Source organism: Lethenteron reissneri, chromosome 11 (genome assembly GCF_015708825.2).
Source record: "Lethenteron reissneri isolate LAM-NWPU_2019-01 chromosome 11, ASM1570882v1, whole genome shotgun sequence".
Lineage (NCBI taxonomy): Eukaryota > Metazoa > Chordata > Hyperoartia > Petromyzontiformes > Petromyzontidae > Lethenteron > Lethenteron reissneri.
The window spans coordinates 755301-772741 of NC_083789.1; the positions used below are offsets into that span (position 1 = coordinate 755301).

Genomic DNA, 17441 nt, shown 5'->3' on the forward strand with positions numbered 1-17441 from the left:
GAGAGGGGGCTGCCCTTGTGACGTCACTCGCAGCGGGCACCGGGAATGATTGTCCCCTGGTGAATGGGAACACTGCAACAAGTTAGGCAGATCTGAGCTCAGCTGTGAAAGAGGACCGCGGCACGGTCATTGCACAGCGCCGCTGTAGTTGTATTAATATCGAGTCGCATAGGCTGGCAGCAATGCAGCCGTCGTGGCAGTGGATCGATGTCCTGGCGCTTGGCTCGCAGCTGTCGCCGAGCGCGATGCCGCCCCCGCGCTGGGCGCTGCGCGTGGTGGCCGCGCTGGCTCTGTGCCTGGGCTTCTGGTGGCTTCACAGGGGGCAGCGCGGCTTCCCGCCTGGCCCCAGAGGGCTGCCGCTGGTGGGAAACCTCTTGCAGTTGGACCTCAAGGCCATGCCCGCGTCCTTAGCCAAGGTGCGTGTTCATTGTTTGTCCTTTCTCGCACGGTTGGCTACGTACGGTGCGAAAAAAGTCTAAACGACATACACACATTGAGCTCCCCGGCACTCGCCGAGGTCAGCACTGCGAGTGGATGTACGTTCCATGTCTCTTGACATACTTTGGTAACTTAATGGTATACAAACACATTTTTCCCTACAAATTTAAATGTGTATTTGTATCCATTCCATCTCGTTCAATTTGTCATTATCGGGCACGTATGAGAGTGTAAATGTTTGAGAGAAATTCATCTTCGTTGCACATTTCTGATTTCCGTTCCTTAGTAATAAAAATTTCACCTTAAATAAAGACCCTTGAATATCGCAGGTTTATCGTTCGCGGTTTCGACCTAAAGAGGGCGACCTCTTTGTGCCAATTTAGCTGTCGCGGGGGTTCGGTTTGGCCTTTCGCGGGGGGACATTGTCCCCGCAAGTGCGGTGTCAGTGGCTGCGGATGCCGTGGTGCGAGGGGATGGCGAGGGGATGGCGAGGGGTGCGAGGGGATGGCGAGGGGTGCGGGGGATGCGAGGGGATGGCGAGGGGTGCGAGGGGATGGCGAGGGGTGCGGGGGATGGCGAGGGGATGGCGAGGGGATGGCGAGGGGTGCGAGGGGATGGCGAGGGGTGCGGGGGATGCGAGGGGATGGCGAGGGGATGGCGAGGGGTGCGGGGGATGCGAGGGGATGGCGAGGGGATGGCGAGGGGTGCGAGGGGATGGCGAGGGGTGCGGGGGATGCGAGGGGATGGCGAGGGGATGGCGAGGGGTGCGGGGGATGCGAGGGGATGGCGAGGGGATGGCGAGGGGTGCGAGGGGATGGCGAGGGGTGCGGGGGATGCGAGGGGATGGCGAGGGGATGGCGAGGGGTGCGGGGGATGCGAGGGGATGGCGAGGGGATGGCGAGGGGTGCGAGGGGATGGCGAGGGGTGCGGGGGATGCGAGGGGATGGCGAGGGGTGCGAGGCAGTCAGTGGCACCTCACAAGCTTCTCGCGATCCCCGTAGCCCTGCCGCTCCCCACTCGCGGACAAACACCCGCTTTGGATCGTCATCAGTAAGTGCAATATTTATTCAGTATGTATTCTGCTATTTATTGTATAGTAATGTTTTTGTAAAGGGCTTTTACTTTATTTCAATTATCTTTGTTTATTTGGCGTACAATACAATACTTATTTCAATTGTGAAGTGTCTGTTTTTGGTTGCCGTGTTCCTAATCCCATGATTGAGGTACGGCTTCAGTATTGAATATTGCGGTTTAGCTTTCGCGGCACTTTCCACGAATGTAACTCTCCGCAATATTCAAGGGTCTCCTGTACAGCGTATTTAAGCTTGTTTGAGGTCAAATACGTATTTATCATCATTCAAACCCCTCCAAATGTTGCATCGACTTTATTAAATTTTGTTATTTTTTTGTCTTCAGATGCTCTCTCCGGCTTCTTTTAAAATGTTTTTAACCTTCGACAATTCTTGGAACGCTTCCAAAAACGTCGTTTCAGGATGTTTTTCGGCACAACAGTTACAAATGTTAACATTTTAGCTTGCTGGTTAAGTCCTAATTTGTGGAGGGACAAAGTAAAATAGAGTTTTCCGACTTGAAAATATTTGCCATATTTCAATGAGCAACCTTCGAATGCTCCCGATACAAACTTTTGTAGGCGTCGGTTGAGAAAAAATGTGTATCTCGAGTGGCTTGGCGGCCCAGCAGTCAAAGTGCTGGGCTCGCACTGCTGCGATTCTGGGATCAAATCAGGCTAACGACCCCCACGCTTCACCCGGGTTCTCAAGAGCAGTTCGTTGATAGCCTCGCTCTCATCACAAATACTTGCACACAAACATCAGATATGGTCTGTACATTTGCTATTATTCAAACAAGACGAGGGGTTCACTGTGGGTAGCTTAGGTTATCGTTATTGAGGCTACATTTCACTCAGTCGACCCCACTGCATAAACCGATCTCCTTGGCCCGAAAGCCAGGAGCGTAAAGGGCAATGAAGCTCCATACTTAAACTATGTAATTTCATGGCCTGGAAAGCAATACTGCTGTACATTTGTAAACCCCATGACCCACCTACCTCACCAATTTAAATCATATTTCCAATTTCGTTTTTCTAATTTTGCCAATTTTTTTTACAACTCCCATCACTTAGTCACCAGCCTAGCTGAGTTGCTATAAATGTATGTATGTTTAAATTTTCACACCGTATCTAGCCAATCGTGCTAATCGGAGGTGCGAATCAATGAGGTATGTCCACATACCAGTTCACGTACCATCTGGAAATCGCGATGTTTAAACTTTTGATGTTTATTATTTTATGTTCAATAATCGTTTTCTGACAAAAACAAGTCTAATGCTTCCTTTGGTCTCATTGTGCCGTCCCTCCCATTGGCTCTCAGCTCTCAGAGACTCATGGTCCAATTTTCAGTGTATCTTTAGGACAGACGCAAGTTGTGATTTTAGCCGGCAATGACATCATCAAGGAAGCTCTCGTTACCCAAGCTGAGATGTTTATTGACCGCCCCGAAATACCCATCTTCAAAAAGTCTTTGGGAAATTACGAAGGTAAGAAGGCATTCTTTGTACCTCATTAAATTCGTAGCGCGTAGAGCGCTGGATTGCGATTGGCTCAGAGCAAATGGGCACTACGTTTGGGACCGCCCCTTACACCAGACACGTGACCTGGATGAAGATCACGGCCTGAGGAAGGATACGCAAAGGGCACGGGCCACCCTGTGACGCGCACACGGCCACCCTGTGACGCACACACGTGACGCACACACGTAACGCACGCACGGCCACCCTGTGACGCACGCACGGCCATCCTGTGACGCACGCACGGCCACCCTGTGACGCACACACGTGAAGCACACACGTGACGCACACACGGCCACCCTGTGACGCACACACGTGACGCACACACGGCCACCCTGTGACGCACGCACGGCCATCCTGTGACGCACGCACGGCCACCCTGTGACGCACACACGTGACGCACACACGTGACGCACGCACGGCCACCCTGTGACGCACACACGTGACGCACACACGTGACGCACGCACGGCCACCCTGTGACGCACACACGTGACGCACACACGTGACGCACGCACGGCCACCCTGTGACGTGCACACGGCCACCCTGTGACGCACGCACGGGTCAGCAACGTGGCCATTAACAAACAACATGCAACAAAAACTGACAAAGTGTGCAAAGGTGCATGCCTAGATTTATATTGAAAGACAGAAACATGGATAAGAGTACATTTATAGGTTGATTTTAGGTAGTGCATTGTCTGCTAAATGCATCTTCATCATACATGATTATCTTGTGTAATAGTCGTAACTAAGATTCATGTCAATCACACATCATAGGAAGACGACGATAATCTGAAACACTCATAGGATGGGCTCTGCATATACAATGATCATACGAATACCAAGGCTAAGGGTTGTAATAACGCGATCGTGATTCTCTCAACACGCTCCTCTCACCGGCGCCAGGCCTGCTGCTGAGTCATGGGTGGCAGTGGAGAGCGAGGAGGCGCTTCACCCACATGATGCTGAGGAACCTTGGGATGGGCACGAAGAGCATTGAAGAGAAGATCGCTGAGGAGGCCGAGTTTCTAGTGCGAGCTCTAGAAAACAAAGAAGGTATCCAATGCACGACCGCAATAAAGGAATGTTGTACCTGTGCAAAACCTTCATGGGCGAATGTCAGCATTAATATCGAGTGTATTTCAGTGGTCGTTGCTTTGTTTCTGACAGCATTCTAATCGTGCTGAGGTGCGTGTTCGTAAATTAGAGGTGGTGACGTGGTCCAGTCGTAGCGCGCGTTCGCCACGTGTTGCCCATCTCGGCAATTGTCCCCCCCCCCCCCACCCTGCACGCGTCCCACCCAGCGTGACAGTCGACGCCGAATCACGTCCACAGCCGTCGCCTGCCCTCTTCTCCTCGGGACTCTGCGTCGCTTGTCCTGCACCGTCACGGAATTCCCAGCGTCCGTGTCGGACTCCGGCGCTCGAACGCCGACAACTTATTTTCGAGCCGCTGAGCGTCCTGCTCCTCTCTGATCCCCACAGTGACAGGGATAGAGCACCCGTGCCTCCATTACCACACTCGGACTCATCTCTCTTCTCTGACGTGGTGGTTTCCGTAGCCCATCAAACGCCTGCTTGCTAAAGAAATGCACCTCTTGGCCTCCTCACAGCACCCTGCATTGTGGACCTCACTGCATCACTTAACAAAGTCCTCTAACCTCATCAACGTTGGGAGAATGTGGTGTTGTGGTGTTTGCATGGAAAAGCATTCATCTAGTAGTTGAGAAGATGTTTATTATGGTAATGATGTCTATATATTATTTTGACCGTACTACTTCTCCCAACTTCTTCCCATGCACTAGAAAAACCTTTTGATGCACATTCCGAAATCATCAACTCAACGGCAAATGTAATCTGCTCCATCATATTTGGAGACCGCTACGACTGGAATAATAAAACATTTGTGAAGCTCGTGAACATTATCAATGAGAATATAGAACTGTCTGGTAATGATTGGTCCCAGGTGAGTAGTGTTATTGCAATCACGAATCCATGTTTAAAATCCTTGCATCTATATATGTTTCTGTGTGGACAAATATGCTCTATATAAGAATAGGTTTTACCCTTTCTGGCAATAAAACAGGTGTTGAGATTTCGATGTAAAGCTTTCGTGGACTGCATGGATTCATATTCTTGGTTCTTTCGGTAAAGTCACGTAGAAGGGAAATAATAAAATAATAAAGATAAAACATAATAAGATGCAATTCTCACGACGTTTCGGCCACAACGACAGCGTCCTAATAAACTAGGACGCTGTCTTTCCGACCGCCCTGTTCTTCACTTGAGGACGGCTGCTTGTGTTGTGGCCGAAACGTCGTGAGGATTACATCTTATTATGTTTTATTTTTATTACTTTATTATTTCCCTTCTACGTGACTTTACCGAAAGAACCAAGAATATAGGTGTTGAGATGTTAAACCACCAAACTGAAACCTCTTGCAAGGAATCATGTCTGCATTAATCACATATACTTGTGGTGAACATGCAAACAAAAAACATGCTCTGGTAGTATATGCATTGCCCTATTATTTGGTTTGTAAACAAGATGGGGGTTATGACTGGATCCTGGAAGTTTTTCTCAGGACTGTTTTTACCACCACAGCACTAAATACAGAATCGCTTCACTGTGATAGGAGACGGTCAAGTGTGTGCAATTTGAACTCGGTCTTTTGATTTCAATTAGTTTTGAGGAGTGACATCCGGAAATGAGAGGGTGGAGCTTTTCCTCTGACACTCTTCAACTATGGCAACAAAGCTACATTTCTGGACCAGTGACATCAAATTCTGGAGACCAGGAGACAGGGCCTCAGGCCACTTTGCGACTCAAAGTTAGTTTAAGTGATGTCACGAGAACTTTGAGCGAAACAGCCAATGTCCCTGCAGTATCCGGAGACATGGCACGATGATGTGTGCATGGATGAAGCGATCTGCTTGAGTGGCGAGCAGTCGCAAGTTTGAGGGCTTCATTCCGGGTCTGGGGATGACTCAGTCCCTCATTTTCTGAGGTTGATAAATTAAAGACCATTGTGTGAGGATTCTTGCAACCTTTTATTCCTAATCACACTCTCGGATGCTCTCAGGGAATTTACAGTAATAACTAAGGCTACCAAATAAAAAATATAAATTCAACCACACTGCCAATGTTATGTCTTTTGTTGCTCGTCTTGGCTATATCGGCAAGGCTGCAGTGGGTATGGCCTGGTTCATTGTTCTGTCTGCCACAGTGGAGGTATTTACACACCTCGGTCTCATTTCCACAGCTATTTGTATTTGAAGTAGTGTGATGGCAACATGGACATTATACAGAATTTCTATTCCATGTTACAAGCCTTGACAAGAACAGTTAAACAGAATGAAGAAGTGATGCCATATAACCTGCATGTTCTGCATGAAAATGGAGAAAACTTGATGGTGGGAAGTTTAGAATAAGTTTGTTTAACACGAAAAGTGGAAAATATGTATTTATGTATTTGCAGTGATTTTATCGAAAGAATCAAGAATATGTATTCCCGCAGTCACGAAAGTTTTAAGTCTAAAAATGAATTACTCCAAAACTTCAATCTTATTTGTGCAGTACGCATTTTCTGTGGCCCTGAGTCAGTGGTGGACATTCCACCTTCCTGAGTAAATATGATTACTACCTCACACCAAGTGGGTGCTCATTTTAGCAGTGTTGGTGGGACGATGAGTCAATTTTATTGAGGTTTAAATGGCGATGTTACAGATCTTAATATTCGTTTTTAATAATTATTATCTGCGTTTTATTTTCTTTCCACAGATTTTCAATTCGTTTCCTCTGCTGAAGTATTTCCCAGGACCCCACCAACGAATAAACAAGAATAAAGTTGTCTTGAATGCGTTTATTCAAGCCAGGATTGAAGAACATGACGGGGCACGCATTCAAGGAGACCCCCGCGATTATTTGGACGCCTTCATTGACAAGAGGATTGAGGTTTTTTTCGATATATTGAAACAATCCATATCAAACATGCAGCACTAAAAATTATCTACGTTGGGCATTGCTCCCTGCAAAATGCAACTTTCGACAAAATCACTTAAGTCGAAACATAGTTTTACCATTGATGTATTGCTATACATTTAGGTTACGTTCCTGGCAGTAATTCTTCGGTAAAATTTTGCTGAAAAAATGTTAAGTAAGTACTAAAAAGGTTAACGCAAGATACTCAAAAAAATATATAACAAGTTTAGATAAATAATAAAAGTGAAAACGGACTTTGTGTACCTCACGAGAGGGTGGTACCGAGTCCAGTATGGCGATGTTGTAGACACTGAGGCTTGGGAGCCCCCTGGTGGACACGGTGGCGTCGTAGTGTGTCATCACGCACGCTGCCCAAACTACTGCATTCTTTTCTTTAAATTAGAAACAAGGTAGCGAATCACCGCTTTTTACATACTATTAATTTGTTGGCGACGTTATCGTGAAACGTAAATAGGAGGAACGTAAATAGAGGACTTGCTGGTGCTTTACTAGACACTTTAAAACTGTCTTTTAGCAGCATGCGCATGGGATGAGATTATGATCTCATTGATTGCATTGCTGGTGTAAAATGTAACGGTAAACTGGTAGTGGCTGTCTGAAAAACACAGACTGTACGACATCGCTCAAGGAGTTGTGTGCAGCAAAGCAGAGCCGAGGAAAAATAATTGGCGTTTCTTGATAACCTTTTCTGGATTTTGATAAAACATTCCACATTTATAGTCTGATTTTCAGTAGGATTCTTTCCTTAATGTCAGTTTAAAACCAGTCTGGAATAGTTGTGAAAGATATATACATCGTAACTCATATCTAATAAAATGTTGACATCAAATATGTTTTCGGTGACCATTAAAGATCCAGTAGAATATCACACATCGGAATCTTGCACCATCTGCTTGTATGGTTTTAGCCTCATTACATTTCATTTTACATTTGGGTGTTTCCTCGATCTTGTGTCAAAGATCACCTCTTCTCACAATTTTGAATGGAAATATAGCAATAACCAAACCTTACAGGATTAAATCCCAAAACACAGACAGCGTATGCATATTCCTCTTGTCAAGGTGTTTGATTTGTTTAATAACTCTCTTCCATTGCTCTTGTAGGATTCACTGAATCCAGACACAGCCTTCTCTGACATCGCCCTCATTAACACGATGGCGAACCTGTTTGTGGCTGGGTCGGAGACCACCTCCGCCACACTTAAATGGGGTATCCTGCTCATGATGACACATCCCAAAGTACAAGGTGAGTACATGTCACATGAGTCCATGAAATCGTGTCAAGCATACAGTTAATTACTGTATGCTTTACACGGTAGGTTTTCGCACCCAATGTTGTTCATGAGTGTTGTGTTCGGCCACTTAATGATCTCGTTAAATTAAAGACCATCCACCACCCGACAGCCAAACACAACACGGTCACGTTTACAAGTGTTTAGCACGCCATTCATTTAGATCACCGGTAATTTGAACAACAATCCTCACAACCAAGTTTGGGTTCCGTCCTGAACATGCTTGCTGTAACATCGTATCTCGTTGCTAAATTGGTTGTTAGCATTCTTCAATCTACCGGTGAGTGAGCTGAAACAGTAACAGTTGGCATGTTAAATGCTTGTACATGTGACGGTCAAATTTGTTTGGCTGTGTCAGATGGTAGAGGAACCTTATGATAGGAATTAGCCAGGTCAGTAAGTCACTTAACCCAAAAAACAGTTATGAATCATATACAGTAAACCCTCTCTATCCGCAAGGGTTACGTTTTTGAAAACGCTCACAAATGCAGAATTTGCGAATGCAGTAAACTTGTTCTAAAAAAAAATGGGGTTACGTTTCTGGTACAAGTTAACATAGGGGGGGAAATGGTAAAATAATATTTAATTACTACAACAAATAAATAATGAATCATAAAGAACAATGAATTTTTTAACCTTTGATGATGATGATCTGATAACGATGCAGGTGGTGGTGAGGAACTCGCTTCCCCTGATTGCAGTCACGTGATTTTGAATGGACCTCACAGTCGCTTGGTTTATACCTAAATATATAAACGAGTTGACTGTAAATACGTATAATGTAAAAATGTACAATAGCGAGTTCAGAGCAGGATTACTGCGAGAGTTGAGTAACTCCCGAATATGCGAAACTCGCGAATTCAGAGCTAATGCATAGCGATGATTTACTGTACTGTGTACATGTCATCCTGACTGAACTGTCATTGGTGGTGGTCCAGTAGTGACTGTAGAGAATGTTCATATCACTATAGAAACCTTCACTCAATGCAAAGCAGCTGCAGTGTATGGCAATGTTCTGACCTGTCAATCTACATGACAACAGAGTCAAAGATGCCGCAGTGCGCCACATGTAGCAACAAGGCGTGCGTATGCACTGCCAGTGGAGGAATCCTCTAACACGTTTCCTGGAGCCCATTGCCGTTCCGTGTCAGAGTTGAGCAGCAATATGTGGAACATGCTTCCCCCAGCAGAAGGATCTCCCAGTTACAAAACTTCACTTGGGAAGGTATTCGTGCTGTCTTTTTAATGCATTCAAAACTGCTCCAAAATCAGTTAAGAAAAATGACGCTGCATGCAATCTGGCTGATGAAACTACCGGCTCGATTGATTCATGTTCGAGGATGAATTCTTCGTAGCAGAGACATGTTTTATAAAGTGCAGCAGTCATATTTCATGAACCTTATCTCCATTCACGTAGCACGAGTTTATGTAACAACCATCGTTTAGTTTGTATTAGTATGTGTACACGCGGTATTCGCTGGCGATGTTTCCCTTTTCTGTACCTACAGAACAAGTTCAGGAAGAAATAGATCGCGTCGTTGGATCCAATCGCCGGCCGGCTTGTGCCGATCGAGCATCCATGCCCTACACCAACGCCACAGTTCATGAAATTCAGCGCTACGCCAACATCCTGCCGATGGCATTTCCACACGCTACCACCGCCGACACAAAACTGCGCGGTTATTTCTTGCCCAAGGTGTGTCCACGTAACGTGAACCATCACAAACGATGATTGGCTAACATATTCTATATATAAACAAACATCGGAGTGATTTCCTGCTCAAGTGAACAATGAGGTGGTGAAAATCTGTTTACAGTCCTGAACCAGTGGTATAAATGCCACATTCATATGGCAGGGGTTAGTTGGTAAGAAAGTCACCGCTGACTTCTCCACAAAATGGTACTTGTTTCATTGAACCCAGGATAATTTTGTATTATGTTGAACTTCTTTCACACCGTACGTAGCCAACCGTTATTGGATGAGTCAACCCTCAAACAGGATTTGAACTGACAAACGCCCCAGTGCGAGCCACTGGCTATACCACTGATCCACCTGGCCGAACGCATTGTCAGAAGGTTCAGAGTACGGTATTGCAGATGCACGAGTAAACTGAAAAGTGGAAAAACATCATTCATGTATTTTTAACCCAGTTGCCCATTCAACAACAATGGTACAGAGTCTAAAAAAGAGAGTTGTTCTGATCTGCATGAGATAAACGTTCTGAGGCCATATACTACACGTGACTGATACAGAATCAGCAAATTGTTTTTAAGTGTCATTGACCTGCCAGTAGAGCCGCAAAGTTGGACCCCAAAAGTTCGGAAATAGCAAATTTTGAAGAAAGTAAAAATGCAAGCATTTAGTCAATTAATCCAATGCAAAAATGGCACAGTCAGGTTACAACAGTGCAGTTATGTAGCACATTACTAAGCAAGGTCAATGGGTAAACATGGGTCATCTATTATGCGTTTGGTGACCAGAGGGAACTCAAAAGTCGATGACATCTGGGGGTATTGGTGAGGCCAGAAGAGTGGCCATTGCCTGTAGGTGTACTGGTTCTACTAGAATAGTTAATTGGGGTGAAATGTCCTTCAATTATCTTTCTTTCTCATCTGATTCTGTGTTGAAAAATAATGTTAATTGCTCTACTGCCGCACACATGAAGACTTCCACTTCCAATCATCATACATTTTTTTTATATTAATTTCTGCAACATCCAGGGTGTTACCAGTAATACCACATTCATTCATCATCACCTTGAAACAACTCAACCCTGTTCCGAGCAGAAATTCCGATCTCAACCATCATCTGACCTCGCACACGTGATGTTCCCAGCCGGCAGCCTTGTTTACTCTTTCTCGTTCGACGGTGGAGTTTGTGTATTCACCAGAGTTAGCGTCTCTGTTTTTTCCCCATAATCAAATATTGCAAGTCCCCTCCATATATTCATATGTGCAAAGTGTGCCGTAATCTAAATTGTCTCGATACAATCTGTGACTTGCAGGGCACACAAGTGGTTGCTCTCATCCACTCGGCGCTCAGAGAAAAGTCGGTGTGGGAAACACCCGAGCAGTTCAACCCAGGCCATTTCCTGGACATCGATGGAAACTTCTATAACCGAAATGATTTTATGGCGTTCTCTGCAGGTAATGTTTTTTTATTTATTTAATCAAGCTGTCTGGATACGGCTTTCATCAGTCACAGTAGAATGATGATGGATATTTGAAGTTCACACAGTGAGGTTGATACACCATTGGTCAAATTGTAAAATAAAACAATCGCAATAAAATCTACAGCTTCCAAAACATGAAAATACTCCTTTTAAAATAAATTCAAGGTCTTGTCATCAATGTACCCAAATAAAAGCGCAGTTATATATAATTTGCAAATGAGACATGTGAAAATAAGTACAATTCAGGTTTTGACCCAATGACCTCTTACAAATAATACCGCGTGTTTGTGTGTTTATGTCACTAGGGCCCCGACTTTGTCTCGGGAAGAACCTGGCCAGGATGGAGGTCTTTCTCTTCCTCACAGCTCTGCTACAACGTTTCTCATTTCAGGGACAGTCAGGACACCCCATGCCTGACCTTACCCCAAAGTCAGGCATAGTTTGGAATCCCCATCGCTACGAGGTTTGTGCCATAAGGCGGTGATAGCATTCCAGATAATAGAGCTTGCAGGTCACTCAAAGTTCGAGTCAAGAATCACTGACTATGAACGAATCTCACTTGATTTGAAGCTTTCGTGACTGCAGCAATCCATACTCTTTGGTTCTTTCGGTAAAGTCACGTGGGTAGAAATAATAATAGATCACGACGTTTCGATCGCAATGCAAGCAATCGTCATCAGGTGAGACAACCACAGCAAGAAAACTGCTGAAGTAGGCGAGAGAGCTGCCGTGACACGAGGTTATATAAGTATCGGCGGTATTTTCTATCTACGTGACTTTACCGAAAGAACCAAGAATACCAATGAAAATATGATCTAATATTCTTATAGGAAATGGAATAAATTAATTCAGGAAAACGTAGAAAGCATATACATGACGCTTTCTGCGATTTGTTTCTATAATGCTCACTGCCTCTGACAGCACATTCGATTCGCACGGTTGGCTACGTATGGTGCGAAAGAAGTTCAACATACATAATGACAGGATCCCCACATTGTAATGAACGCCTTAAAATACAGCAACAGGTTGGAATGGAAATTACAGAAATGGAGGGGAACGGAGTGGCTTTCAGAAGCTCGCGAGACGCGGTGGGATGGCAACATTGCTGACGGGACGAGGGGGGCAGCTGACGGGACGAGCCAGGCGCTGATCCCGGTTCGTCAGCGCCCCCTTGAGGCGCGTGCTTGAGGGTGATTAGTTCAAGTGCAAGTTTTAGGTGGAGCCCTGTGAGCCATTCGGCTCTTGAATCGGGTGCAACTGCAACAAACAAAAAACAAAAACATGAACAAGAAAACATCTCAGAGTCATCTTACTCTTTGGGTCTTTCGTGACTGCAGGAATCCAAACTCTTTGGTTCTTTCGGTAAAGTCACGTGGGTAGAAAATAAAATAAATCACGACGTTTCGATCGCAACACAAGCAATCGTCATCCGATATAACCTCTTACCACACCGATATAACCTCTTACCACACCGATATAACCTCTTACCACACCGATATAACCTCTTACCACACCGATATAACCTCTTACCACACCGATATAACCTCTTACCACACCTGTATAACATCTTACCACGGCATCTCTCTCCCACTTCAGCAACAACAAAAACATGTTTCTTGATGTGGTTTCCCACCTGATGATGATTGCTTGTGTTGCGATCGAAACGTCGTGATTTATTTTATTTTATACCTACGTGACTTTATCGAAAGAACCAAAGAGTTTAGAGTCATCTTCTTTGGGTCTTTCGGTAAAGTCGCGTAGAAAGGTTTAAAGAAAATAACAAAAAAACTACGACGTTTCGATCGCAACACAAGCGGCCGTCATCAGGAAAAAGTCGTCGTTTTTTGTTATTTTCTTAGAACCTATCTACGTGACTTTACCGAAAGACCCAAATAATATGAATTCCTGCAGTCACGAAAGCTTTAAGTCAAGATTTGATTAGAGTCACTTGAAGAGATTTAAAGAATTCCGTGATTGGTGTCGTGAGTCAGTTCACGAGTCGATTGTTTTAAATGTTTCTTGTTATTTGCCGCGTGTCTCGCGGCTCGTACACTGTGCTACGAATTTGGCACGCGGTTAATCGCAATACAGACAATCCAGAGTTAACCGTGCACGATTTTCATCTGATTATATGAAGCTGTTAGAAATTATTTTAGATGAACGTGTAATCAATCCTGTATAATCATTTAGTAGGTCACAAATTAGCAAAACCTGTCCGGATTTTCGCCTTGACATCTTCTTCTTGAAATAAAATGAAATGCTATTATGACGCATTTGATTTTTAAATTCTCAAACATTCATCCCACATCACCATCCCACATCATCCCACATCACCATCCCACACCATTCATCCCACGCCATTCATCCCACATCACCATCCCACATCATCCCACATCATCATCCCACATCATCATCCCACATCACCATCCCACATCATCATCCCACACCATTCATCCCACACCATTCATCCCACACCATTCATCCCACATCATCATCATCCCACATCATCATCCCACACCATTCATCCCACACAATTCATCCCACACCATTCATCCCACATCATCATCCCACACCATTCATCCCACTCCATCATCCCAAACCAATCATCCCACATCATCCCACATCATCCCACATCATCATCCCACATCATGCCACATCACCATCCCACACCATTCATCCCACACCATTCATCCCACACCATTCATCCCACATCACCATCCCACATCATCCCACATCATCCCACATCATCCCACATCATCATCCCACACCATTCATCCCACATCACCATCCCACACCATCCATCCCACAACGACCGGCACGGACGACGGTTGGAGAGTCAGACGGGAGCAGCGGAGCCGCCGAGCCCCTCGTGGCTCCCTGCGGACCGTCGCGAGAGTGCGGCCGTCGTTGTGACGCGCAGTGACGTCACTCACAGCCGCCATGTTGCGTGAGGAATCGCCGCTGGCGCGCGCCCCCACCCATCATGGCGGTGTCACGTGTGGGATGACGTCACGCGCGCGGGGCCGTGTCCCGCCCTAAGATGTCCGCCGCCGAGCTCCGCCCTTCGCCTGCCGGTTGCGCCGAGCGTCGTCTCTCGCCTCTCGCCTCGCTTCTGCTTCTGCCCGCAGCAGCAGCAGCAGCCCGAGCTGCCCGTTGAGCCGCGATGGTGAACGTGCTGAAGGGCGTGATCGTGGCGTGGTGAGAGAGGCACTGGGCAGGGGGCAGGGGGTGGGGTGGCGTCAGGGGCGCAGCGCCCCGCGGCCTCCATCGCGAGTCGAGCGGCGGGGCCTGGAGCCCGAGTAGCCTCACGGGGTAACCTCATTGAGTAATCTCACTGAGTAGCCTCACGGGGTAACCTCACGATGTAATCTCACTCAGTAACCTCACGGGGTAATCTCAGTAACCTCACGGGGTAATCTCACTCAGTAACCTCACGGGGTAACCTCACTGAGTAATCTCACTGAGTAACTTCACGGGGTAACCTCACGGGGTAATCCCACTGGGTCATCTCACTGAGTAATCTCACGGGGTAATTTCACTGAGTAGCCTCACGGGGTAATCTCACGGGGTAACCTCACGATGTAATCTCACTGAGTAACCTCACGGGGTAATCTCAGTAACCTCACGGGGTAATCCCACGGGGTACTCCCACGGGGTAATCACACTGGGTAATCTCACTGAATAACCTCACGGGGTAATCTCACGGGGTAACAATGCCACTGCACAATCCTACTTGGGTGTCTGCAGCAGCAGCAGCTGCGTGTTGCCTGAGAAGTCTCCACCAGTTTACTGGAACTCGCCACGCGGGCGACGTGTTGGCGACATCGCGCGGGGTGCAGAAGGTCGTGGGCACGGACGCCTGCTGTTGTATATTTGGAGTTTGCAGGTTCTCCCCGTAGTCGCGTGTATTCAATTGTATATTTAGTTTAGATAGTTTAGTGTATCGAGGGGTCCATAATGTTTGGGCTATTTTATCGGGGGACATATCCAGAGCAACGTGGAATTTCTACCAATGGAGATATGAGCACCGCCAAATGCTCATTTGTGTTTTGGGTCAATGACATTCTGCCGTAACTCCGGTGTAGATTAGGTTCCTTTGGCACTCTGCGCTGCAGTAGATTCACCTGTGTTTTGTTATTTTTCAGTGATCCTCCCATGAAGCAGTTCCTGCTCTTTTTGGATGAAACCAATGCTCTGGGGAAGAAGTTTGTGATCCACGATCTGGACGAGACGCATCTGTTCATCGCGTCTGAGGTGGTGCCCATTCTGCAGGAGCGAGTGGGCGAGCTCATGGACCAGAACTCATTCCCCATCACCCAGAAATAAAGCGTGCGCTCCTCCTCCACACGCGGGGACGGCCAACCGAGGAAGATGTCTCCTGAAGATTATTTGTGCGTTTTCAAATCCAAGCATTTCACTGGCTAGTGTAAAATAAAAACATTTGGCTCGGCATGTGGAGTGTTTTGGCAGCGGAATAAAAAGCTTTTGAAATGATGGCTTCATAGACCGATGATATTGAGTGCTTTGACCCGTGCAGCGATTTGTAAACGTGTTAAATATGCCCAGGTTATGTGTTGTCTTCCTCACGTTAATATAGTCACCAGGAAACGCGTGGCGCTGAAACCATGGATTGTGGTTCATTTTAAATTACAGCTTTTTGGCTAAATGTGAAAGTAACTGCTCACTTGCTACAAAATGTAAAGTTGGGTGTAAAATATCTGAAACGTCAACTGAAACATTTACATAAAACTTGATGGAGGATACAATACGTTTGAGCATTTTGTTTTTTTATAGGTTGAACTGCACGTTTATATCAGTTGAGTGTTGTGCTGTCATGAGTTTGGCACTGCTGCATATGGCAGAAATATACATCACAAACCAATAATGCTGCAATAAACAAGTAATACAGTATACAACTGAATGGTGCTGCCAATGTTCATCATGGTTGTAATTGACAACTTGCGTAGGTATTGAAAATACCATCGTGTGGAAGCCTGCATTTTGCACGATTTTATCCTTGCATGTGTATTCTCAAATTGATGAATTTAACCCACTACTGTACCATGAAGAAACGTAAGAATTCTAGTACAATGGCTAACCTAACTTTTAATGCTGAAGTGACTACTATTTCAGTCTGTTTTACCACACTTGGGCACTCTTGATTTTTGCTTGGAAATTTTGTTCATGCCATTTGGGCAAAATGTAGCAAAACCGTTGCATTTGAACTGCTTTGTACAGTCACACGGGAGAGTGGGAGAAATATGAACCACTGCTGTACAGTTTATACGTCATTCTTCTACAAAGTGTTGAATGCTTCAGCGGGGATTGTAAAAGTTAATGTTCCTTAATGCGGAGTGTTTTGATGAAACAGTATTGCAAATTTTCACTTCACAACATTACACAGTTTCCCAGGTATTTAGTGTTTCTGCCTGTCATTTATTTTTGGAATATTTTGGATCTGGACAATTTTTCCAACGACAGAAAACAAATAACAACTTAACCAATGTGTTAATAACGTTGGGAACACCTAACCACAGTCCTTGAGTTACATCAACAACAGCAGTACACATTATTCGAGTGAGGGATTCATTTTGATGTCTGTTTAGTGTTCTGGTTAGTATAAGTTGCTAGTCGTGGAGCGATTGGCTCTCATCCGTAAGGTTGCGAGGTTTAATCTCGGTTTGGGGTTGATTCCGCCTCGGGTTGATAAAATTGGTATCACGAGAGACGTGCTGTAAACGGATGATCACCGTCGTAATGGTAATTTGAACAGTAAATTACATGTTTTGAGCTGCTTGTTTTGTGCGTTTTTTTTAGCGACAGAGTCGTGTTCAGCTCTATGCAGAATTGCCACGTGAAAATTTGACTCGTGTTATGCAATTCGGAAGGTTTTGATGTGTGTGTGATTGCATATAAGCGCTTTCAATGAACTATCCATGAAAGTGTGTAA

The 17441-nt window shown here is 45.6% G+C and overlaps 2 protein-coding genes across 3 annotated transcripts; both read left to right on the forward strand.

Moving 5' to 3' along the window:
• The first annotated feature begins 45 nt into the window (after nt 1-45).
• LOC133341226 (cytochrome P450 2F3-like) lies at nt 46-13757 on the forward strand. Of its 2 annotated transcripts, none has more exons than XM_061549690.1 (9): nt 46-416; nt 2829-2994; nt 3932-4081; nt 4830-4990; nt 6806-6979; nt 8131-8272; nt 9827-10014; nt 11324-11465; nt 11797-13757. In XM_061549690.1, the coding sequence occupies exons 1-9, from the start codon at nt 183-185 to the stop codon at nt 11973-11975; spliced, it is 1536 nt and encodes a 511-aa protein (XP_061405674.1). In that variant the 5' UTR covers nt 46-182; the 3' UTR covers nt 11976-13757. The 2 variants fall into 2 exon arrangements, with proteins under 2 accessions (XP_061405674.1, XP_061405675.1); XM_061549691.1 differs by lacking the exon at nt 46-416 and adding an exon at nt 1362-1488.
• Nucleotides 13758-14498: 741 nt separating this feature from the next.
• LOC133341228 (general transcription factor IIH subunit 5-like) lies at nt 14499-17281 on the forward strand. The gene is made up of 2 exons (XM_061549695.1): nt 14499-14689; nt 15637-17281. The coding sequence occupies exons 1-2, from the start codon at nt 14655-14657 to the stop codon at nt 15815-15817; spliced, it is 216 nt and encodes a 71-aa protein (XP_061405679.1). The 5' UTR covers nt 14499-14654; the 3' UTR covers nt 15818-17281.
• Nucleotides 17282-17441: the final 160 nt, after the last annotated feature.